At 54.7% G+C, this 24,141-nt stretch overlaps 1 protein-coding gene across 3 annotated transcripts in view; it reads left to right on the plus strand.

Annotated features, from left to right (window-relative positions):
- Positions 1–8,853, plus strand: part of LOC116482929 (septin-9) — a 123,692-nt gene extending 114,839 nt beyond the window's left edge. Inside the window, exon 3 of one of the 3 annotated variants that reach the window (XM_032176450.2) lies at positions 8,083–8,853. In XM_032176450.2, the coding sequence (XP_032032341.1) occupies positions 8,083–8,765 (683 nt within the window). In that variant the 3' untranslated portion in view covers positions 8,766–8,853. The remainder of the gene's footprint in view (positions 1–8,082) is intronic. The other 2 variants (XM_032176452.2, XM_032176451.2) reach the window with 2 other exon arrangements.
- Positions 8,854–24,141: the final 15,288 nt, after the last annotated feature.

The following is a 24,141-nucleotide window of genomic DNA, read 5'->3' on the forward strand; positions in this document are numbered from 1 at the left end:
GGATTATAGGCATGCACCACCACGCCTGGCTATTTTTGTATTTTTAGTAGAGATGAGGTTTCTCCATTTTGGTCAGGCTGGTCTCGAACTCCCGATCTCAGGTGACCCGCCCACCTCAGCCTCCCAAAGTGTTAGGATTACAGGCATGAGCCACCGTGCCCGGCCTCAGGGGCACCTTATTACCCCATCACCTCCTACAGCAGGTGACACTGAGAACACCGAGACTCAGGGTAGACTGTGGTTATGTCACTCTCCTGTTTGGTTCTCCTGCTCTCAGCTCTGAAATAAAGAGCACAGTCCCCGTGCAGGCCCATATGTCCTGTCTCCAGCCCTGGAGCGGTCCTTCAGCTCTTCGAAGGCACACCAGGCCTTTGGTCCTCGTCCCCCAAGTCCTGGATAAATAGGAGGCGAAGGAGCCTTCACAACTGGACCCCGCTGTGCCAGTGCCAAGGCCCTGCCTCACTCCCCACCCCACCCTACACAGATTGGGGATCTGTGCCAAGGTCCAGCGTCACAGGAGAGTGAAGACAAGGAGGTGCTCACGGCGCACGTGCTGCTGGACTCGCTCTGAAGATCCTAAGGGTTATGGGGAGTTACCTGCCAGGTGAGGTTTTCCCGTGGCTTTTTCCTGCAGGCTCAGGGTAGCGTACAGGGAGGTGCCTCGCTACTCCCTGGCACCATCTGTCCGGGTTCCCTGAGCCCTGACCCTGGCTCCCAGGTAGCTAGTATTTCTTCAGGGACAGAACCTGCTTTGCTACTGCTCAGAGGAGACCCAGTTTGACCAGAGCTAGCGCTCCTGGAACCTGAGCCCGGAATTCCACCCTGCCCTGGGTATAGGCCACGTGGCTCCCTCCTACGAGAGCTGAGCTGCACATGAGTTTGTTCTGACCTTGGGCTCTAGCATTTCTTTGCATGACATTTGTCCCAGGCTGGAACAGGGCTCTGTGGCTTGCTTGGTATTCCCTCCCCAGACTGAGGCCTGATATGTGCACCAGGAAGTGCTTGATCTGGTTTCAGGAGCTGGGAGCGGTTTGCCAGGCAGCCTGCGGTCAGAGCAGGGGCCTTAACAATGGTCCCTTGTGCAGCACATTCCTCTCTAAACAGGCCCAGATCCAGGCTGCTCCTGCTTCGACCCCCACCATGGGCCTGGAGGGGAAAGTTCGCATCTGGAGGGTGGCCCACTGTGGCCTCTCTTTGTGTCGCAGCTGAGACCATAGGTGCTTGAGGATAGAAGCCTTGTGCCCATCCTGGGCTGTGAGATGTTTTTCCAGAGGTGGGGATGGGGATGGGCCAGCGTGCAGTTATCCACACCCTCCAGCTTGTTGGCATCAAGGTCTGTGTGTGGTTTGTTTTTTTTTAATTTTGCTTTTCCAACATGGAGTCTTGCCATTTGCCTGGGCTGGTCTCGAACTCCTGGCTCCAGCGATCCTGTTGCGTCAGGTTCCCAAAGTGCTGGGATTATAGGTGTGAGCCACCACGCCCAGCCAGTACCAAGGTGTGTGTTTTAAGAGCAATATCGGCCGGGCACGGTGGCTCACGCCTGTAATCCCAGCACTTCGGGAGGCGAGGCGGGTGGATCACAAGGTCAGGAGATCGAGACCATCCTGGCTAACACGGTGAAACCCCATCTCTACTAAAAATACAAAAAAGTTAGCCGGACATGGTGGCCGGGAACCCGTAGTCCCAGCTACTCCAGAGGCTGAGGCAGAAGAATGGCGTGAACCTGGGAGGTGGAGCTTGCAGTGAGCCAAGATTGCGTCACTGCACTCCAGCCTGGGTGACAGAGCAAGACTCTGTCTCAAAAAAAAAAAAAGAACAATATCGATGGTTTTATTCCCTGAACATGCTAAGTGATCCCCATGTAGTATAAGCATTTCAGAAGGCAGGAAATTGTAATGAACAACACCCACCGCCATTCATTCCATCCAGAAATCGTTATTTTCTGTGCGGGTGCGAGCGTGTGTGTGCGTGCAAACTGCACATGTGTGTATGAAATGGAATTAGGATCTTTGTATACATCTTGTATCCTGCTATTTTTACTTAATATTCTCAGCATTTCTCATCTTCAAAAATGTGATTTTGATGATGGTGCAGGCCTTTGACATATGGGTTTAGAAAATCTGCGGAAACCCGGATTGTTTCCAGGGTTTGTGAGTTTAATGCTGATGCAAATGTCCTCCTACATAAATCTTTCTGTACTTCTGATTATTTCCTTGGGATAAATTCCCAGAAGTGGGCCAAAGCACATGAATGGTCTTCAGGCTTTTGGAGCAAGTTGAGATCGGTGGGGAGTGGAGAAGGGATCCAGGGAGGCTTTTGGGAGCTTGCGAGGCTGGAGTCTGGCTTTAGGGGACTTGAATTCACAGATGAAGGAGATGGCTGGCAAAGGTGGGAACCTCCTGCTCTATGGGTGGAGGGGTGACACTGCTTTACCTTCCAGTGACAGCATGGGGATCCTCCCAACATGACCTGGCTCCGCATCTTTCTGACACTGCACGGTCCACAGTTGTGATGCTCAGCTGGGAGCCTCTTCTGTGTCCCTCGGTTGCATTAACTCCTTGCAGACAGAGGAGGAAGCCGTCCGGTGCTCCTCCCTGCTGCGTGGGTCCTTTGAATCTGCCCAGTCGGGCCTGTGGATCTGTGCAGTCACGTAGGGGGGTCTAAAATCTGCAAAATGACAAGCTCATGAATAATCTTGCTTCTGTGGGTGAATGTGGATACCCCTTGGCTGCCTCTCCCTCCATAGGGCAGATGGAGATGCATAAAGTGACAAGGACCTGCCCCTGGGCAGGTTATGCCGGTTCCCCTGTGAGGTGATGGCAGGGGGCTTCCCAGGAGGTCTGCACGTTGGGTAGAGAGGGGTGACTGTGTGTGACTGCAGGACCCGGGGCGCAGTGTTAGGACTCTGATGGGGGAGGAGAGGCTGGGGAACCCTGTTCTGCCAGCCTGGTGACAGGCATCTCCTAATGTTTCCCGGCTGGGTACAACTCACAGCGTCCTTCGTGGGGAGGCAGCTGCCCATGAGGCATCCCTGGCAGGGATGATCTTGTTTCATTGCCAAATATCCCAGCAATGAAACAAGAATCTAGAGTGATGTGATTCCTCTGATGACTACTCCAACCATCTGGGGTTTTTGTGAGACTCCAAGAAGGGGGAAAGAGGCAGCTCTCGCTCCTCTGGGCTCCTGATGTGGCAGCTCTGGAGTGGCCACGTGTCTGTGGGCCCACAGTGGGCCGTTTGTCGAGTGTGGTTGTGGTGGGATTGGGGCTGGGCTGGAGAGTGGGTGACCACACCAGTGAGACTGACCCTGGGCCACTGTGCAGCCCGAGGGTTTCATCTTCCCAGGGGTCTCGTTGTGAGTGTCCCGGGGCTGTCGGAACAAATTAGTGGAAACCAAGTGGCCCAACAAAGATTGATTCGCTCGTGGTTCTGGAGGCCAGAAGTTTGAAATCAAGGTATTGGCAGGACTACCCTTCCTCTGACAGCTCGAGGGGAGGACCCTTCCTTGCCTCCTCCAGCTTCCGTTGGCCCAGGCGCTCCTCGGCTTCGGCAGCATCTCTGCAGTCTCTGCTCTGTCATCACGTAGCCCTCTCCACCATGTCTCTTTGTGTCCCGAGTCCCCTTCTGCCTTTCTCCTTTAAGGACACCGAGCACTGGATTTAGAGCCCATCACAAATCCAGGATAGTCTCATCCCGGGATCCTGAATCAGATCTGCAAAGACCCTTTTTCCAAATAAGGTCACATTTGTGGGTTTTTGGGGTTAGGCATTAGACATGTCTTTTTGGGGGTCAATAGTCAACCCTCTACAGAACCTCAGACGAAAGCGAATCTTTGCAGGCTGAAATGGGGGTGAAGGTCTAGTGTGTCCCTCCTCCTTGGGAGCTCCCTTAGGGCTTGTGCCTATCCTGTGATCTTGTGATCCAGCCTTTTCTTTTTGAGATGAAGTCTTGCTTTGTCACCCAGGCTGAAGTACTGTGGCACGATCTGGGCTCACTGCAACCTCTGCCTCCCGAATTTAAGTGATTCTCCTGCCTCAGTCTTCCAAGTAGTTGGGATTACAGGCATATGCCACCACCCCTGGCCAATTTTTGTATTGTTTAGTGGAGTCACGGTTTTGCCATGTTGCCCAGGTTGGTCTTGAACTCCTGGGCTCAAGTGATCTGCCCACCTTGGCTTCCCAAAGTGTTGGGGTTACAGGCATGAGCCACCACACCTGGCTTAGTAGGTTTTCTAGAAGCGCCTGAGGCCTGGTGAAGGCATGATGTCATGGAGTAGAGAACATTCAACTCTGTTCCCGGGGGGCCCGAACACACCCCCTGCAGCCAATCTCAACAGTCATGACGTGGCCGGGATGACGTGGGGAGGGGTTGGTGTGGACTGTGCGGGGGGGCCAGCCCCCCTGGGAAGGGAGCTGGAGTGGGCTTGGCTTTGAGGAGGATTCAGAGGAGGAGGAGGAGGAGGAGGCGGTGGCATGCTCGTTTGGGGGGATGGCATGAGCCAGGTGGGCACGTCTTCATTTAGGTGTCACCTTCTTGACATTCCAGCAGGGACATGGTTTCCTTGGGGAAGATGGACACCCCCAGAATGGGGCATCTCCTGTGGAAGATGGACACCTCCAGAATGGGGCGTCTCCTGTTCTCACTGTTCTCCTAGCAAACAGTTGTATTCTCTCACAGTTCTGGAGCCTGTGAGATCTCCTGGCTGTTATCTGGAACAAACATGCCTATGAGCAGCGCCGTCCTGATGGTGGGGTGGCCCCTGCGGGTGGAACAGCCCCTGCTGTCTCAGAGCTTACTTAGAGCTAGTGGGCATGGGAGTGGTGCCGAACCAAAACACCCAGAGGGATCATAGAGCCGGACGGTAAGCACAGGGGCCAGCTAGTGGGGAGGGAGGGACCCATCCATGAAGACACCAAGCGTTGAAAGAGAAGAGAGGACCGCTGGGGACCGGCACGCATGTGCATTTTGCGCAGATGGCCAAGATGGTGAGGTGCCAGCCACGCAGACAACTGGAGGAAGGAGGAGTGCCCTGGGGGAGGGGCCAGCTCCGGTTCTAGAATGATCTGCTTGTGCATGTGGGCCTGGCTGGAATAAATCACTGCATCCGCACTGTAGACTCAATCATAAGCTCATACCAGGGCAGGTTCTGCTTTGGTGCAGGGTCTTAAATCATGAGTTGGCCATGGTGGCGGTGACTCCAAGGGGACTCCCCAGGGAGGGAGTTCACCAGATCTCCCAGGGAAGGTCGTTTGTTTTCTTGGGTTGGACCTGGGACAAGGCCTTCTCCTGTCTAGTTTCTGTTCTCCAACGTGGCCAAACAGAAGGATGCTGGGGACACCTGGAAGCCAGCCCCTGCTCTACAGCACCCATAGGACAGAGGCACACCATGTGGGGACAGTTTGGACAGTGCTCAGGAGGCAGGGGGCAGATCAGAGGACCGCAGGAGGCCCTGGGAACCACAGGAGGACCCAGGCATTCAGCTCTGCACTTTCTGGCATCAGCCTGACGTACAGTCTGGCTCTGTGTCTACCCTGTGCCTCGCTTTCCCCATCTGTACGGGGGGGAATAATATTCTTTACAGCCCAGGTTTACGTGGGTGTAGATGTGATGAGCTCGGTAAGCCCATCTCATTACATTCAGTTCTGGGCATTGAACCCTGGACTTTCTGGCTGGTAGAAATGGACATTCAACCTTTCCTTGGGGCCCTGGGGCTTCTGCAGAATCGGAACAGAGCCAGCAGTTTGCATGCAGGGTGCAGAGGGACGCAGTGACACCATGTCGGGAGCCCACACCTGGCACGCCCCTGACTCTGAGGCTCAGGATCCTGCTTTCTTGCGGTCACACGATGAGCCAGAGGTCATGGCTGGACCCACAGGCGAATACAGCCTGTGGATTTGATTTTGTTTGGCCCTGCAGTGTTTTGTTTTATTTTTAGTTTTAGTTTTTGGAGACAGAGTCTCGCTCTGTCACTCAGGCTGAGTGCAGTGACACGATCTCAGCTCTGCAACCTCTGCCTCCCGGGTTCAAGCGATTCTCCTGCCTCAGCCTCCCGAGTAGCTGGGACTATAGGTGAGTGTGAACATGCCCAGCTAATTTTTTATTTTTAGTAAAGATGGGGTTTCACCATGTCAGCCAGGCTGCTCGGTGTTTTAAAAAGGGCTTGTTTTGCTTTGTGCCAGCATTTAAAGATTAGGAGATATCATATAAAGATCCAGATTTCTACTCTCTTGAGAAGTGAACAGCTCTGGCCATGCCGGGCCCATATCCTCTAGGGCAGTGATGGAGCTGAGATAGGGCCTCTGACAACTGAGAGTTTCCTGGAGTCCACGGGGCTCCTAGCCCAGCTTCGGGTGGAGGTTGAGCTTAGTGACCCAGGATTTTGTCTGTGTCCACCAAGAAGGAGAGGTGCCCGTGGCTTAGAGAGGGCGCCCACAGGAGTGCCTTGCCCAGGAAGCTGGCAGCTGAGGCGGCCAGGATTAGGGCGTTGGGCTTCCTCTTCCCCTCCCCAGTGCCTGAGTGCATTTGGAGGAAGAGAGACCCGTGAGGGGAAGGCACTGAAATGGTCCTGGAGAGCTATTGCTGGGGGCTGGGAACCAGCTGTCATCCCTTTTCCTGTGGGCAGAGGAGGCCGTGGTGGGACCCCATGAGCCCCGGACTCTGTGGCCTGGTGGGGCAGGGAGTGGCTGGGGAGACACTGTGGGTCTCCACGGGGCTGTGCTGTGGGCCTGGCCTGGGGAAGGAGCTGGTGAATGTGGCTGCCATGTGGGTCCCTCCCTGCTCTGGCCCTGATAACCAGGAGCGGCTGGCTCTCATTTGGAGTGTGGTTGTGGGGACTGTGGAGGTGGCAGCTTCCCAGGTACCATCCCCACTACCTCCGAGGGAGCAGACCCTGGTGGAGAGGCAGGATGGCTGCAGGGCGGGAGCTGGGTGGTTGGCATCACTGCACGGGCTTGTAGTGTTGGATGGGGAGATGCAGGAGAGGCTGATGACTGACAAAGTTGGTTCCTGTCGACTAAGCTGGGGGAGCCGGACAACCAAGTGGTTAGAACCTTGGGCTCTGGTATCAGCCTGATGTACAGTCTGGCTCTGTGTCTACCGTGTGCCCCACTTTCCCCATCTGTACCGGGGGTATTGGTACTCTACATCCCAGGGTTAAGTGGCTATAGATGTGATGAGCTCGCTAAGCCCAGCGCCTCGGTGGCACTAAAAGCTCCAGTGTCCGCTCTTGGTGTCATTGATGGGGTTTTGTTCCCGCTACAGTTCTGATTGGTTACAGTTGTGGTCACTTATTATTGGAGGCATGTCCCCCGCTGTGGCTGATGGTAGAGGTGTGTTTACTGGTGGTGTCCCAGTGTGTGCCTTGGCTGGAGGTGAGGAGGGGTAAAAACAGCTGTGACAAGAAGGAAATCAAGGCCGGGCGCGGTGGCTCACGCCTGTAATCCCAGCACTTTGGGAGGCCGAGGTGGGTGGATCACTTGAGGTCAGGAGTCCGAGACCAGACTGACCAACATCGTGAAACCCCGTCTCTACTAAAAACACAAAAATTAGCCAGGCGTGGTGGCGCGTGCCTGTAATCCCAGCTACCGGGGAGGTTGAGGTAGGAGAATCGCTTGAACCCGGGAGGTGCCACTGCACTCTAGCCAGGGCAACAGAGCAAGACTCCATCTCCAAAACAAAAGAAGGAAATAGAAGTCTTCTCTGAAACTAGAACGTTCCTGTGTAGACGTAGCTGGAGGTGGGGGGCTGTGTGGTTTGCGCCGTGGCCATGGCAAGACACGATGGGCAGCGTCTTCCCACTCCAGCCTGCATCGCTGCCCCAGAACTCATGACGGGTCTCCTAGGATGGGGCTGTCCCTTCCGCTTGCTGCGGGTCTCCTAGGATGGGGCTGTCCCTTCTGCTTGCTGCGGGTCTCCTAGGATGGGGCTGTCCCTTCCGCTTGCTGAGACATGAAGGACAGGAAGAGCCCCCGGGCCCTCACTGCAGCATCGCCTGTCTTCCTCTGCTGCTCCTTAGCAGGAAACATGCCAGAGTGTTGCTGAGCCATCCACTCACCAATTGCACCCCCTCTCTTTATTTTTCAGCCTTGAAAAGATCTTTTGAGGTCGAGGAGGTCGAGACACCCAACTCCACCCCACCCCGGAGGGTCCAGACTCCCCTACTCCGAGCCACTGTGGCCAGCTCCACCCAGAAATTCCAGGACCTGGGCGTGAAGAACTCAGAGCCCTCGGCCCGCCATGTGGACTCCCTAAGCCAGCGCTCCCCCAAGGCGTCCCTGCGGAGGGTGGAGCTCTCGGGCCCCAAGGCGGCCGAGCCGGTGTCCCGGCGCACCGAGCTGTCCATTGACATCTCATCTAAGCAGGTGGAGAACGCCGGGGCCATCGGGCCGTCCCGGTTCGGGCTCAAGAGGGCCGAGGTGTTGGGCCACAAGACGCCAGAGCCGGCCCCTCGGAGGACGGAGATCACCATCGTCAAACCCCAGGAGTCCGCCCACCGGAGGATGGAGCCCCCTGCTTCTAAGATCCCTGAGGTGCCCACTGCCCCTGCCACTGACGCAGCCCCCAAGAGGGTGGAGATCCAGATGCCCAAGCCTGCTGAGGCGCCCACCGCCCCCAGCCCAGCCCAGACCCTGGAGAATTCAGAGCCCGCCCCCGTGTCTCAGCTGCAGAGCAGGCTGGAGCCCAAGCCCCAGCCCTCTGTGGCTGAGGCCACACCCCGGAGCCAGGAGGGTGAGTTGCAGAGCGCTGGGTCTTGGATGCTGTGGTAATGGGGGGCCTGGTTGCTGGCTTTGCCACAGATTCTTGGAGGAAGAAGCCGGATATGGGTGGGGGATGCTACCCTGGAGACCCAGAAAGACCGGAATGCATGGGGGTGGGGGTCTCTCTGCCTGATGAGAACATGCCAAGATGCCCCAAGTGGCACTTGAGTGAGAGTTTGGAAAGATTCTCTGGGTTTCAAGGAGCCTCATTTATTGGTCACCATGGGCCTTGCTAGGACCTCTGTCTGCTGTGTGTCCCTGGAGGGCCTGGGAGGCTGGGAGAATGAGGATGCACCCAGGAACCAGGGCAGGCTCGTGCAGGGGTGTGGGACAGGGTGGAGTTGAGACCCCTGGAAGGGCTGTCACGTTCCGGTGGCTCCTGCTTGAGGAATTGCAGGCTGCCTGGATATGCCCAGCAGAGGCCGAGGGCTCGGGGAAGGGAGGAGGGACGTATGCCTCCTGAGGCTTGCACTGGAGCGCATGGCCTGGTCCTCTTCCCCCAGGAGGGATGGTTGTGGCAGAGGGAGGGGAACATGAGGAGCACCTCAGCCTGCAGGACAAAATTCTCAGGGCACTGGGAAGGGGTGCCTGGACCAGGGGGCTGTGTGATAGCTGCACACAGTTTTATTTGGGGGTGCCCTTCTGGTGAGAGGAGAGAGGCCATGGGGCTCCAGCACTGTCCTGGGAGGGCTCAAGCCCAGAGCCGTGCTGACGTGGAGCTTATAGGCAGGGGATTGGTGCCAGTCCTGTGGGACACAGGGCCTGTTCGGAAATGCCAGGCTGTGGGATGTGGTTGGGTCCCTTCTCAGAAGCATGCCCCCTGGCCCCATCAGGGATCGTGGCTCCATGGGGCTATGTCAAGGTGCCACCTGGGTTAGAAGCCCCTCGAGAGCCAGGTCTGATTCTGGGCACAGGATCGGAACTCAATAATGCTCAGTAAGCCTTCTTTGGGTTGGATGAACAGCACAGTCTGGGTTTTTGATTGAGCTTTTTCTTCTTATTTCTAACTGTCGTGAAATACACAACATACAATGTGCAATTTTAGCTACTTTGCAGTGTACGTTTCAGTGGCATTCAGTACGTTCACGGTGTTGCACGGCTGCCACCGCTGTCCATCTCCGGGACCCTTTTCGTCCTCCCAACCTGAGCTCCGTCCCCATTAGACCAAGCTCCCTATACCCCTCCCCCAGCTGCTGGCAGCCACCATTCTGTCTTTATTATGAATTTATTTGTCCACTCTAGGAACCTTGTGTGAGTGGAAAAATACAATAATTGCCCATTTTGTGTCTGGCTCATTTCACTCAGCATGACGTCCTAAAGGTTCATCCGTCGTACTGTAGCATGGGACAGAATTTCCTTCCTTTCAAAGGCTGAATAATATTCTGTTGTGCGATGCACCTGTGTTGTGTAGCTGTTCCTCCATCGGTGGACCTTTGTGTTGCTTCCACATCTCTCGAAGTCCCGCTTTCCGTCTTCTTTGACTTTTCTTTGACTTTTTTGAGGCAGGGCCTTGCTCTGTCCTCCAGGCTGGAGTGCAGTGGTGTGATCACTGCTTACTGCAACCTCTGCCCCCTGGGCTCAAGTGATCCCCCACCCTCAGCCTCCCAAGTACCTAGGACCACAGGTTGCACGCCACCATGCCTGGCTAATTTTTAAAATGTTTTTGTAGAGACAGGTTCTCACTAGGTTGCCCAGGCCGGTCTCAAACTCCTGGGTTCACATGAGCCTCCTGCCTTGGCCTCCCAAAGTGTCGGGATTCTAGGCATGAGCCACCCAACCCCTTTCTTGTTTTTCTTTTTGAATGAGAGTTCTCCAGTGGTCAGTGGGCTTGGGGGCTGGCAGGACGTGGGGCCCGGAGAGGGTGTGGGTTTGTGGGGAGACCAGTGCTCCTCATGCTTTCACGGGCACGTGGAGCGTACATTGGTCTCGGCGGGTCTGGGGCCTGGGACTCTGCATTTCCTACAGAGGGGCGTTGGAACACACTGAGTAGCCAGAAGCTAGTGGGCCTTTGAAGGTCCTTTCCAGCCCTTAGTGTGTGAGTCCGTGTTCCCTCTCCCAGAGTCTAAGCTTGACTCTGAAGAGCCACCCTGCTCCAGCCACCCAGACTCAGTGACAGTGGCTGCCGGTGGCATGGTGTCAGGCCAAAGGCATGGGCAGTTTGCAGAGTGGCAGGAGGCTGTTTCCTCCCCTGCCTTCTGTTGGTGCAGGACCTTTGTTTGACGTGCCGGATACACCCCCATCCTGGGTTGATGTGTTCACACTCAGCTGAGTCAAACAGGATGTGGCTGGGGAAGCGGTTGTCACCGAGCCATCTAAATCTCGGTGACCACTGGTGCTGGATGCACAGGGACATGGTCCTGGCTCCAGGGGACAGGTAGGGGGATGTCCATGGGGATATACAAGAATATCCTCCTCCAGGGGCAGACACAGTTCAGCCCCTAAATTGTGCCAGAGACTGTGCCGGGAGCCAGGCCCAGGGACACAACCTGCCGGCTCTGCTTTCTGGAGCTCACCGAGCCGTGAGCAGCGTGGCTGGGACACAAGGAGTGCCCAGGGAGCCTCCCCAGCAGTGGAAGTGCAATTTCATCAGGCCAGGAAGGGGAGAGAAAGGCAGGCCATGTGGAGGCAGCAGCGTTCAGAGCTGGCAGGGACCTGGCGCTCTGGGGGGACGGTGGCTTTCTCTATGGAATCGGATGTACACGTTGGAGCCGGGGCATGGGAGAAAACCATCAGCATCCCAGACCCGGCCGCCCCCGGACAGGGACCTGTGCAGGTGGGAGTCCAGCTCACATGGAGAGGTCCGTGGGCTGGGCTGACAGTCCCGAGGGCCCAAGCAAGTCCAGGTGGAGGAAGGGCAGGGACAGACGAGGGCAGGGCCTTCCTGATGGAGGAGTGCTCTTGAAATCCGATGGGAGTGGCTTCTCGGGGGGCCCAGGCCTGAGCCCCACTAGTTCTTCCTCCGAGGCACCACCTGCTTGCTTCTCCGTCCTCCCTCTCTGTGTCACGACCGTTCTGGACACGGATCCAGTTCTTTCCAACTCAGCTTCCTGCCCATCTTTCCTGCAGGCCTAGCAGGCCCATCCCCTTCTGCCCCTCCATGTGGGGCTGGGCTGGGAGTTCCCTGAGCCCCCACATGCACAGCTGTGACCAATCTCTGCAGCCCCTCTGTCCCCCGAGCACCAGGGATCCAGCTGGCACCATGGGGAAAGGAATCAGGGAGGGAGTTCCGTGCCCTCTGAGCCGGTGCCCAGCCCCTTGGCGTCTGCCCGCGGGAGGGCATCTATGCTGTGGTTTGTCTCCACCCTAGAGCTGTGGGCGCAGGGCAGGGTCTCCTGGGGCCCCAGCTGAATTGCTCCCAGACTGACTTCCCCAAAGCACAGCACTGCTGAGATCTCTTCCCGTCCTGAGCCTTCTCTGCTCACTCACCATAGGCCTCTCCATGGTTGATTCACTCTCCTGCTCAGCTCACACCTCTCTGCTTCCCAGCTTCTCCTGCTTTGGTCTTCCCTTGGTCTCTCACACCTTTCCTCACAACCCCTTTGCCCTGACCTCCTGAACCCTGACCTCTGCTTCTCTTTACATCACTGCCTTGTTGAACTCCTATGCATCCCTCAAAACCCAGTCCAAATACCTCGTGTTTGGCTTGGGATATAAATGATTTGTGTATAAACTTTCTTTCCTCTGCTAGACTTTTTTTTTTTTTTCAATGTAAAAGTAGCTTTTCAGATCACAAAAAGTATTTGAGTTCCCTTTCTTTAAAATGCAGGAAGTACAGAAATGAGAAAGAACCTAAAATTCACCTGTAAGCCAGCAATATCCGTGCTTAAGGTTTTGCTGTATAGTCTTCAAAATTCCTTTCATGCCCCCACTAGATTCTGAGGGTAGGGCTGTTGTCTTGGTTTTTTTTGTTTTTGTTTTTGTTTATTTTTGTTTGCTTTTTTGTTTTTTGAGACAGAGTCTCGCTCTATCACCCAGGCTGGAGTGCAGTGGCACGGTCTCGGCTTACGGCAACCTCTTCCTCCGAGGTTCAAGCGATTCTTCTGCCTCAGCCTCCCAAGTAGCTGGGACTATAGGCGTGGGCTACCACGCCCAGCTAACTTTTGTATTTTTAGTAGAGACGGGGTTTCACCATTTTGGCCAGGCTGGTCTCGAACTCCTGACCCCGTGACCCACCCGCCTCAGCTTCCCTGACCTCCCAAAGTGCTGGGATCATGCCACTGTGCCCAGCCTGTCTTGGTTTTTATAAAGAATCCCATAAGAGGCCGGGTGCAGTGGCTCATGCCTGTAAATCCAGCACTTTAGGAGACTGAAGCAGGCAGATTGCTTGAGCCCAGGAGTTTGGGACCAGCCTGGGCCACGTAGAGAAACCCCGTCTTTACAAAACAGACAAAAGATTAGCCAGGCCTGGTAGCATGTGCTTGTAGGCCCAGCTACCCAGGAGGCTGAGGTGGGAGGATCACCTAAGCACGGGAGGTTGAGGCTGCGGTGAGCTGAGATTGTGCCACTGCACTCCAGCCTAGGAGACAGAGTGAGACCCTGTCTCAAAAAAAAAAATAAAAGTCCCATAAGATACCAAGTGACTTGGACATAGGTGTGCCATGAAATTATGCTGAAGGAGTGAGCCACTGGTGGTGAGATGGGACGGCTTTTTTGTGGTTCGTGTAGGCAGATGTAGTGACCCCCAAGGGACGTCCCTAGGGACCAAGCAGAAACTTTCCTGGTCAACTTTACCCCCAGGGCACCTGGTCTCTCCTCTGGAGGTTGTGCTGGAGGGCTCAGTGGGTGGGTGTTGGCTTCAGTGTGGGGGTTCTGGAAGGAGTCAGCATTTTAGGAGGGAGTGTGGGCACCTAGATGGTTGAAGGGGAGGGAGAGGAAGAGAGGGGCTGCAGAGGGCAGAGGTCTCTCTGCCTGCTCCTCCTCCCCAGGGCCTGGTGAGGTCTGAGCTTTATGCTGGTGTGGTGGATTCTCAGCTTCCGGGGCTCTGGCCCTGCCCCTGGACTCGGCACCCTCCTTGCTGTCCTCCCACAGAAGGGCGTTCATCCTTCGGGGTCATCCCTGGTCCTCTCAGGCTCTGGGTGGGGACGGCCTTGCCTCCTCTCCTGGATCCCTGCTCTTTCCCTGCCCCCCAACATGGGTGCCTCTGGGTGGGGTGGGGCTGGGCTGCAGCACCCAGGACTGAGCCTGCAAGGGCTGGCCGCTGGCTCAGAGCCCCCCCACCAGAGTTACCCGCCTCCGGCTCCTCAGCCACACCAGCCAAGTTTCTCCAGAGCTGCCTTATAAGGCGGGTGCTTAGCGCTCGTTCATGGGTCTGGTTCTCTGCCTTCTTGGGATGCTCACTGGGGGCAAGAGGGAGGCCAGGCCTGGTGCCCAGCTCAGTTCTGGGCATGTCCCAGCTCTGCCCCATGAGCCAGCTGGTTCTGAACCATCATTCCACCCCTCCCAGCCTCAATTTCTTGATCTGTGAAAGAGGCATTTGCAGAGGTGGCGGGGGGCTGAGCTCTCATGTATCCACCCACCCCAAGAACCAAGAAGGGAGTCCACAGTGGTGCTGGGGCCGCTTGTGACCATGGGTGTGAAATTGGGGCGGGGCAGACATGGCAGCCTGTCTCAGTAGTTTTCTTGTGACCCAGAGGGTCTGGAAATCTTTGTCGTGTGGGTGGAGCGTTGAGGGAGCTGAGAGTCAGGACCCCCGGAGCCGATGATGGTGGGCGTGGTTCTTCGCATACTTGGTCCGCACCAGGCCCTGTGTTCCAGGGACAGAACAGAGAGGAATCTCGGCTCAGACAGCAGGGCTGCCAGTACAGCATTGAGTATAGGGTTAATCAAAGCACAGGGCTCCCTGGAACCACCCAACACAGAGCAGTGAAGAGGTGGCTTTGGGGAAAGTGGGGTCAGAGCTGAGCCTGAGTGGGGAGTGGGGAGGGTGGGCATCAGCCTGCAAGGGAGGAACACCTACTGGGCCCCAGAAGTTCCTGGTGGAGATCAGGGACTGTGAAGTCGTGGAGAAGGTGACCACCGTGATTTAGGGAGGAAGGGCCCCATAGACAGCCCAGCTCCTGGCCCCGTGTTTACAGGACACCCCACACAGGCTCTGAGCCTATCCCTGGACTGTGAACTCCCTGAGGCAGGGTCTGCAGCTTCATCCAGTACCAGGTGTAAGGCAGGGGGCCTTGGTAAGTGTTGAGGGACTCACTGGTGTCTGATGAAGCAGTGAGTTTGGATCGTGTCATGCCTTGGGTCCTAAGCCTGCAGGGTTTTTCTTTGTGGGGCTGTGTGCTTCTGCTTCTGGAGGGCGAAAGCCGGGTGTCCAGAAGGCACTGACGTTCTTGCCGGGATGCCTTACCCGGAAGGTCCCGCTGTGCCCACCTCCTCCCATTTTCCTGAGCTGCTTCCAGAGGGCACCCAGGTCCCCTTTTACTTTGAGATTGGATCTCTTTCTCTTTCCCCTCCTTCTCCGAGCTGTCCCTGGAGCCTCTCAGACCTAGGTCTAGAGCGGGAAGTCCCCCATGTGCTGGGGGAACAGGAGGATCAATGGGGAAGGGTCGGCCAGGCCCGGTGTGTCTCCTTTGTGGTGGGATGGGGTGGGGCCCAGAGAACAGAGCCTGGCTCCAGCGCCCAGGAAGAGAACCCCTCCCCTCGCCGGCCTGCTCGGCGGCCTGCCAAGCACCCCGTGCAGGGGGGAGAGGAAAGGAGGGCTGGTCCGGGAATGCAGCGGGTGCCGAGCAGCTGCGGAATACCTTAAATAGAGCGCACAGCTGCGGGGAAGGGTGGGGCCGGGAGGCAGGCGCTGGGGGCGGTTTCTCTGCTGCGCCCCCTGCAGCTCTGTAGCCCTGACCACCCTGCCTGGCCCCAGGATGGAGCCCCGGCCCCCAGACACATGGCACTGGGTGAGGCCTCCTCTCAGCGCTTGTCCCAGGAAGCCAGAGCAGCTGCCAGAAGAGAGAGGAGCTGTGTCTGCACCCGCAGCCTCCCAGGCCTGGGACAGCTGCTGGGATTGAGGGTCTGCACAATGGCAAGCCTGTCCGGAGGGGCGCGCCCCGGCCAGACAGCCATGCTCTGTGCCGTGTGGACAGAGGGCACATTCAACCCTGGAGGAGTGCACTCAGACTCCCCGCCCGGGGGCCCGAAGTGTGGGCAGCCCCTAACCAGACCCTGGATTCCAGCAGACAGCCTGGGAGGATGCCGACACACTGTGTCACCTGGGACCTCATGTCCGAGAGCTGCAGGGAGGCGCTTCCTTTGTTGGACTCCACTTCCTCTCCGGGGTTTTCTGTGGGTGTTATAAGTGACTCTGTCTCCTTCAGTCCAAGGGGGCTCCTGGGGTCTGGGCTGTAACTGACAGGCTAGAGTAGCCCGTGGCCAGGGCTGAGCTTCCTTCCCGTTCTCTCCCAACACTGGGCCCAGGAAGGGGTTAAAGTGGAGATGCTCTGATTAAAGTTGGGGGAGGCATGGAGCTCCCCCGACCCTGTCCCCCCATCCCACTGCTGCTACTGGGTGTACTCTGTGGAGCCCCAGGACTCTTAAGGAACCCAGAGTGGAGATTCCTGGTCTCATCCAGTGCAGGTGAGGGGGAAAGTGATTTGTCCAGTTACATGGCCACCGTCACCACACCCGGGTCAAGCTCGATTCCACTCCACGGCCCCAATCTGAAACCTGGAACCGGAAATGGCCCTGGAAATCACTGATTCCATCTGTCACCTTCCAAAATGGCCCACAGAGGTTACGATGTAGACGCCTGTAATGCCTTGCCCACTCGTGTGTGGGGAAATGGTAGAGGAGCGCTGGCTTTGCCCTCACACTGCCCTGCCTAGTGGCTTTCCTCTCTGGTCCGTTTTCTCATTGTGGAAGTGGGCACAATTCTTCCTGTGCGGCATGGGTAGAGTGAACAGTGATGATTCGTGAAGCAGGGCTGGAGCGCCTGGGGGATTTGTGTTAAACAAGCACATAAACAAAAGCCAGCACAACCCTTATTTAATCAGCAGGGAGGCCTTGTCTGAAGCCCCCGAGCAGCACCTCATGCTATCCCTAGGTTCCAGGCCGGTGGTGTCGCCCCGTGTCTCTCGCCCGCAAGCTGATGTTTAGAAGCCCTGCTCTGTGTTCTGGCTCCCATTCTCCCTGTGACCTTTCCCTTTCTTCATCCTAAAAAGCAAAGCACGATCGGGCGTGGTGGCGGGCGCCTGTAGTCCCAGCTGCTTGGGAGGCTGAGGCAGGAGAATCACTTGAACCCAGGAGGCGGAGGTTGAAGTGAGCTGAGATCGCGCCAGTGCAGTCCAGCCTGGGCGACACAACAAGACTCCGTCTGGAAAAAAAAAAAAAAAAGCGATGCCCAGTCATTCTTAGATAGAAAATTAATGAAGCTCGCATGAAATTTGGAAAGGAAGTTTTTCTCTCCCATTCCCCAACTCTCTCCCAAGGGGTGGCCATGTTGACAGCTGGGTGTGGCACTCCCCTGAATTTTATTCGTGGAGAGTCATTCAGGGCTTGTGTAAAAAAAGTCAATGTGTAAATATAGACTTCTCAAGAACACAAAGGAAATCAGACTTCTGCTACCAGCTTTTATTTTTTCCATTTAACAACACTGTTGCCACTTGTGGATGTAGCACATTTTTTTTTGTTGTTGAGACAGAGCGTTGCCCAGTCTGGAGTGCAGTGGTACGATCTCGGCTCACTGTAACCTCCACCTTCCGCCTTCCGGTTTCAAGTGATTCTCCTGCCTCAGCCTCCTGAGTAGCTGAAATTACAGGTGCTTGCCACCACACCTGGCTAATTTTTGTATTTTTAGTAGAGACGAGGTTTCACCATGTTGGCCAGGCTGGTCTTGAACTCCTGACCTCGAGATTCGCCCACCTCGGCCTCCCAAAGTAGCACGTTCCTTTTAATGGTTGTGTCATCAGCTGTCCCATGGCCCTGCCAGGCTTGTCCAGCTTCCCACTGTGATTGAGAGGCTGCAACAGATGTTCTCGCATTTGTACATGTGCACACATGACTGTAGGATGAGCTGTTAGTGAATTTCTGTGTCAAGGATGTGTGCATTTAAGTTTTGATCTGCCGGGCACAGTGGCTCATGCCTGTAATCCCAGCACTTTGGGAGGCTGAGGCAGGCTGATCACCTGAGGTCAGGAGTCCAAGACCAGCCTGGCCAACATGGTGAAACCCCATCTCTACTAAAAATACAAAAATTAGCTGGGCATGGTGGCTTTTGCCTATACTCCCAGCTACTCGGGAGGCTAAGGCAGGAGACTTGCCTGAACCCAGGAGGCAGAGGTTGCAGTGAGCCAAGATCGCGCCACTGCACTCCAGCCTGGGTGACAGAGCGAGACTCCATAAAAAAAAAAAAAAAAAAAAAAAAAAAATTGATCCTTGTTCCTGAATTGGTCTCTAAAGTGGTTACTAGAATTTTTAGGACCCCTCCCCTCGCCGGCCTGCTTAGCTGTCTGCCGGGCCCTGTGCAGTGATGGTCCAGCAGGGAGGTCCTATGCCCCTCAACCCTGGCTGAGGGCCATACGCTCTCCAATTGGTGTTTTATTTTGTGCATCTCGGTCAAGCGAGAGGGATTATCTCTTCGTATGTTACAGGCCAGGGCCCTGTGTTCTCTTTTCATTTGGATGGTTTATCCTTTTCTTGTTGAAATTTTTTAAAAAGAGTTCTTTGTAGGCCAGGCACGGTGGCTCACACCTATAATCCCAGCACTTTGGGAGGCTGAAGTGGGCGGATTGCTCGAGCTTAAGGAGTTCGAGACCAGCCTAGGCAACATGGCAAAACTGCATCTCTGCAAAAATTAGCTGGGTGAGGTGGTGCGGCTGTAGTCCCAGCTACTCAGGAGGCTGACGTGGGAGGATCATTTGAGTCTGGGAGTTTGGGGCTGCAGTGAGCTGTGATCGTACCACTGCACTCCAGCCTGGGTGACAGAGTGAGATCCTGTCTAAAAAAAGAGAAAAAAGAGTAATTTGTACATCTTTATCACAGCAGGTACGAGTGTCTGGTGCCCAGCTGCCTACTTCTAATTTTATTTCTGGGATGTTCTTCCACACAGAACATTTCAATCCCGATGTTGTCAAGTCTCTGCTTTCCCTTTTAGCTTTTGGAATTCATGTCCTGCTTAGAGGTCTCCTGCGTTCTGAAATTATAGGAAAGAATTTCACCCACGTTTTCTTCTAGTACTTCTTCTGTGGTTTCATTTTTACATGTTGAAATCATGAATCCATTGGAATGTATTTTGGTTTCAGCAGCGAGGTAGGGGTAGATGGTATTGCCCAGATACACAGCAGCGAGCTTGGTCTGGAGCGGGTGGGACATTGTGTGTGTGTGTGTGTGTGTGTGTGTGTGTGTGTGCTATTTTTATCACTTTTGGTGTCTGTATTGTGCTGGCTTAGCAAAAACAATTTGGATGCATTTCTTTTCCCCTCTGTGTTCTGGAACATTTTAAGCAGCGACATAGTAATCTCTTTGTTAAAACTTTTCAAGAATTCACTCGTGAAACCATCTGAGCCTGATACTTTTGGGGGAGTCTAGCACTTTAAAAACTTAAATTTTTTCCATGGGTCTATGAGTTTGGGAGTTTTTCTTTCTTCTTAAAATTCATTTTTTTTTTTTCCTAGAAAAGCGTCTTTTAGCTTATTTAAAATCCCTCAGCTTATTCCGAGGGGGTTGCTTTAGCTCGCGTAGTGAGGACAGTGTGCAGCACGATGACTGACATGATTGATCAGCAGAGCACGATCGATCAGTTGGTGTGCAAACATGACTGGCTGTGGCCGGCGTCCTGGGATGCTCCGTGTTGAGGCACATGTGTGCAGTGCAGGGTGATGTGTATTCTGAGAGGGGATGAAGCCACAGGACCCCTGCACCCTTAAGAGAGAGCCCCCATCCCCAAGGCTGCAGTCTTGAGTAGGTAGTGACGGGGTACTGGGTCTGGGGGGCTGAGTGGTCCTAGCGGGCCAAGGGCTTCGGGAATTATGAGAAGTTTGGAGTTGCCCAGAGAGCGGCTTTCAAAATCAGTCTGGACTGCAGCCTCCAGAAAGACATGCGATTGACACCACGAACCAGGACACACCTATATATGGGGTGGGGGTGGGGGGGTGTATAAATGAAACCAAATTTCCGTGATGGAATTCTTACCTTTACCATGCCTGTGCTACACTTCGGTATTTTCTATTTCTCTCTCTCTCTCTTTTTTTTTTTTGTTTGTTTTGGAGAGAGGGAAGGCTTTTTTTCATTTTTTTTAAACAGCTTTATTGAGATTCAAGTAAGCTACTATACAATCCACTTATTTACTTATTTATTTATTTATTTATTTATTTTGAGATGGAGTTTCGCTCTTGTTGCCCAGGCTGGAGCGCAATGGCGTGATCTTGGCTCACCGCAACCTCCGCCTCCTGGGTTCAAGCAATTCTCCCGCCTCAGCCTCCCGAGTAGCTGAGATTACAGACGGGCACCACTACGCCCGGCTAATTTTGTATTTTTAGTAGAGACAGGGTTTCTCCATGTTGAGGCTGGTCTCGAACTCTTGACCTCAGGTGATCCACCCACCTCAGCCTCCCAAAGTGCTGGGATTACAGGCGTGAGTCACCGCGCGGCCCAATCCACCCATTTAAAGTGCATAATTCCATGGTTTTCAGTCTATTCAGAGAGTAGTGCAACCTTTGTCACGACAACCAATTTTAGAAAATTGAAAATTTGAGAAATTTAGAAAATTTTTTTCTTAAGAAGAAACCCTGTAGCCTTTAGCTATCAATCCTGCCCTCTTCCTCCATATTTCCTTTCTGTGTGGATTCTTTTTTTTTTTTTTTTTTTTTTTTTTTTTGAGGTAGGGTGTCATTGTGTCATCCAGGCTGGAGTGCAATGGCTCAATCTCTGCTCACTGCAATCTCCGCCTCCCAGGCTCAAGCCATCCTCCCACCACGGCCTCCCGAGTAGCTGAGACTACAGGCCTGTGCCACCATGCCCGGCTAATTTTTGTATTTTTTCTAGAGATGGGGTTTCACCATGTTGCCCAGGCTGGTCTTGAACTCCTGGGCTCAAGTGATCCTCCTGCCTTGGCCTCCCAAAGTTCTGGAATTACAGGCATGAGCTACTGCTCCTGGCCGATTCTAGACATTTCTTGTACAGAGAATTGCACGTTTGGCCTTTGTGTCTGGCTTCTCCACTTGGTGTCATGTTTCCAAGGTCCATCCACATTGTAGCAGGTGCCAGTGCCTCCCTGAGTAATATTCCACCATGGCATGGACCATTCCATTGTGGACAGACATGTTGCCTTCATCAGCTGAGGGACATTGGGTTGTTGCCACCGCTGGTGAGTGTATTCTTTTCAAATTAAAAAAAATGCTGGTCACTACCCACTAGATAGTTTTCCTGGCCCACAGGGTGGGACAAGCCGGCCTGGGTGAGGGCCAGGAGGTGTCCAGGTGGAGGTGGCTGGAGTGGCCCTGGGTTGCTTCTGGGCGCAGCAGGCAGAGATGCGGAGGCAGAGTCTGAGTAGGTTCCCTGGATGGATCTCCATGCTGGTAATGTTTGTTTATTCAAGAAGTCTCGGCCAGGCATGGTGCCTCACACCTGTAATCCCAGCACTTTGGGAGGTCGAGGCAGGCAGATCACCCGAGGTCAGGAGTTCGAGACCAGCCTGGCCAACATGGTGAAACCCCATCTCTACTAAAAATACAAAAGTTAGCTGGGTGCGGTGGCGTGCACCTGTAGTCCCAGCTACTTGGGAGGCTGAGGCAGGATAATCTGCTTGATTCCAGGAGGCATAGCTTGAACCTAGGAGGTGGAGAGTGCAGTGAGCCAAAACTGCGCCACTGCACTCCAGCCTGGGTGACAGAGCGAGACTATGTCTCAAAATAAAAAAAAGAAAAAGAAATCTCCAGTGCTGCCCTGTGCCCGGCACTGAGGCTGAGGGAATGCAGCATTAGTATGTGCTCCCAGCCCACCGGGCTCCTGTCAGGAGCTGACGTGTGACCAAGGCACACGAGGGAAGCATGGCAAGGCGGACGGGTGCAGAGGCGTAAGGAGCAAAATAAGGCAGATGCAGTGGCTCCTGGTGGCTGCGAGGAGCGTGGGCAGGACAGACCCAGGAGGGCGCCTGGAGAGCAGGACCGGCTGGAGGAAGGTGTGTCAGGCACTTGTCAGGAGCAAAATGTAAGGGGACACCAAAGAGCTCAGGAATCAACACAGATAGTCTTTAATGCAGTATTTTTAAATATTGAAATGATGTAAAGGTAACCTCTATGATGAACAAATGTTGGAATTTTAAATTAAGACAGGCCCAGCCCTGCACGTGCACAGCCCTGTCAGAGTTTGTTCAGCGTGGAATTTGATCTGTTTAAAATGTTGCTTTAAAATATTGTTTGATTCCTGGATTTTTTGGCACTCCTTTAACTTTTGCACCTGGACGAAGGCCTCACCCTAATCCCAGCGGGAGAGGGTCAAGGGCTGGTGAATTTGGCTTTGGACCTGCAGAGCTCGTGGTACCTGAGAGGTGGGGCCAGGAACAGGAAGGAGCTGGTGAGAACAGCACCCAGCATGGGATGGGGCCAGATCAGAGCAGCACCGTGGCCCTTTCCAACCCGTGGTTTTGCTGCTGGATGCTTGGCGTCGGCGCTGAGCCCCCGGCCCTCTGAACGGAGCGTGATGAATAATGGGGCCGGGGAGCTCTCGGGCCCCTCCCTGAAGCAGCAGTGAAGCCAGGGACATGCCAGCAGCAGGCAGGGAGAGGGACGTCTGGGTCTGTGCCTGGAGCCAGCTGCCCCACGGAGGAGCTGGGTGAGGATGCAGTGGGAGGAAGACCTTCCCAGTCCTGCATCCTCCGAAGCATAACTGAGTGCTTGTGTGGCTTGGGGTCACTCTGGTCCGTGGACAGTCTTGCTTTGCTTAGCCAGGCTTTGAAGAGCCACCGGGATACAGACAGCAGCCCTGCTGGGTGACAGGTTGTCCACCCTCGCCCACTCCACGCTGGAACTGGATGCAGAGCACCTGGATGGCCAGTCCTAGAGTGTCTCTGACACTCCCAGTCACCTCATCCCTTAGACCAGGAGAAGATGAGGGACCCCAACCTTGAGCCTCCCATGGGCTCCATTCCATGTGCTCCCATAAGCCATTGGGCCCATCTCCTGGCTCCAGGGTTGCCTGGCCATTTGGCATCTTGGTTTCCTCATCTGTTCAATGAAAGTAATAGTCCCAGCCTTCTCGAGGAGTTACAAGATGCCTTTCATGTGAAGAGCTGAGATTTGGTACCAGACTACCTGGATTTGAATTTTGGCCCTACCCCTCCTAACCTGTGGCTTTGGGCCAGTCTCGCCTCCCTGTCCTCAGTTTCCACATTTATAGAGCCATCTCATTGAGTTGTTGGGAGGATGAACATAAGGAAGTGTACTGATGTGCCCAGAGCATTGCGATTTTACTAAATATTACCAAACCAGGCACACAAGAAGTGCCTAATAGATGCTCAGTGTCATTTCACGGACTTCTGTGTGCCTTGTGTGTCGCCAGCAGCCGAGCTCTCGCGGTAGGGAAGCTCTTGATGGGTTGCAGGGGGTAATTAGAAAGAGGCGGCGGCAGGTGCGAGGGTTTGGTTGACACCTGTGGACAGAGAGAGGCTGATGGACCCTGGCAGAGGGGAAGGGGGTCCTTGCACATAGAAAACGTTTCCTGCATTCAAGATCCTGGAACAGAGGAGGCAAGGTCTGCAAATTCCAAATCATAAACCCAGAAAGCATAGAACATTCCTAGGGAGGACCAGAAACATCATATATCTTCGTGTGTATAGAATTTTCCATGTAGCCAAACAAACGCACGTTTCTAACTGAAGCTGTCGGAGAGTTCCTGAGCACTTTATACCAGACAAGGGCCAGTACGTGGAAGTTCAATACGCAGGAGCCATTCCTTTGGTTCACAAATGTTTGCCTTCTTTTTTGTCTATATCTGCGTTCATGTGAGGGCCCTCATAGGTCCACCGTCCAGCCCCATGCTTTGTTTGCTACCAAAAAAAAAATCTTAAGAGCTCCTCAGCTGCAAATCCTCCTACCGGGGGATTCCAGGAACCCAGCCCTGCTCGGGGCTGGGGCCCCTCAGCACCTGCTGCACAGGCGTTGGTCATTAAAACTAAAGTGGTCATGTGCCATATCCATGGGCCCTCGGGGTCTGGTGGCACCTGGGCACACAGTCCAGTGGCGGCCTCCCGCCTGCCAGACACCGGGAGTGGGGGCTTCTCATTCCTGTTCCCTGGCAGTGGGGGGAGTGCCCCGAGCTGTCACACATCAGAACCCACCGACTCACACGTTGGGGCACCTTACAGCCCCTTGACAGCCTCTCAGCCTGAGAGACCATCAAACTGAGTTCCTGGAGAGGGTGGCCCTTGAGGCCTGGACACAGGTGTGGACAGGATAGCCCTGCC

Source organism: Hylobates moloch, unplaced genomic scaffold (assembly GCF_009828535.3).
Source record: "Hylobates moloch isolate HMO894 unplaced genomic scaffold, HMol_V3 SCAFFOLD_15, whole genome shotgun sequence".
Taxonomy (NCBI): Eukaryota; Metazoa; Chordata; class Mammalia; order Primates; family Hylobatidae; genus Hylobates; species Hylobates moloch.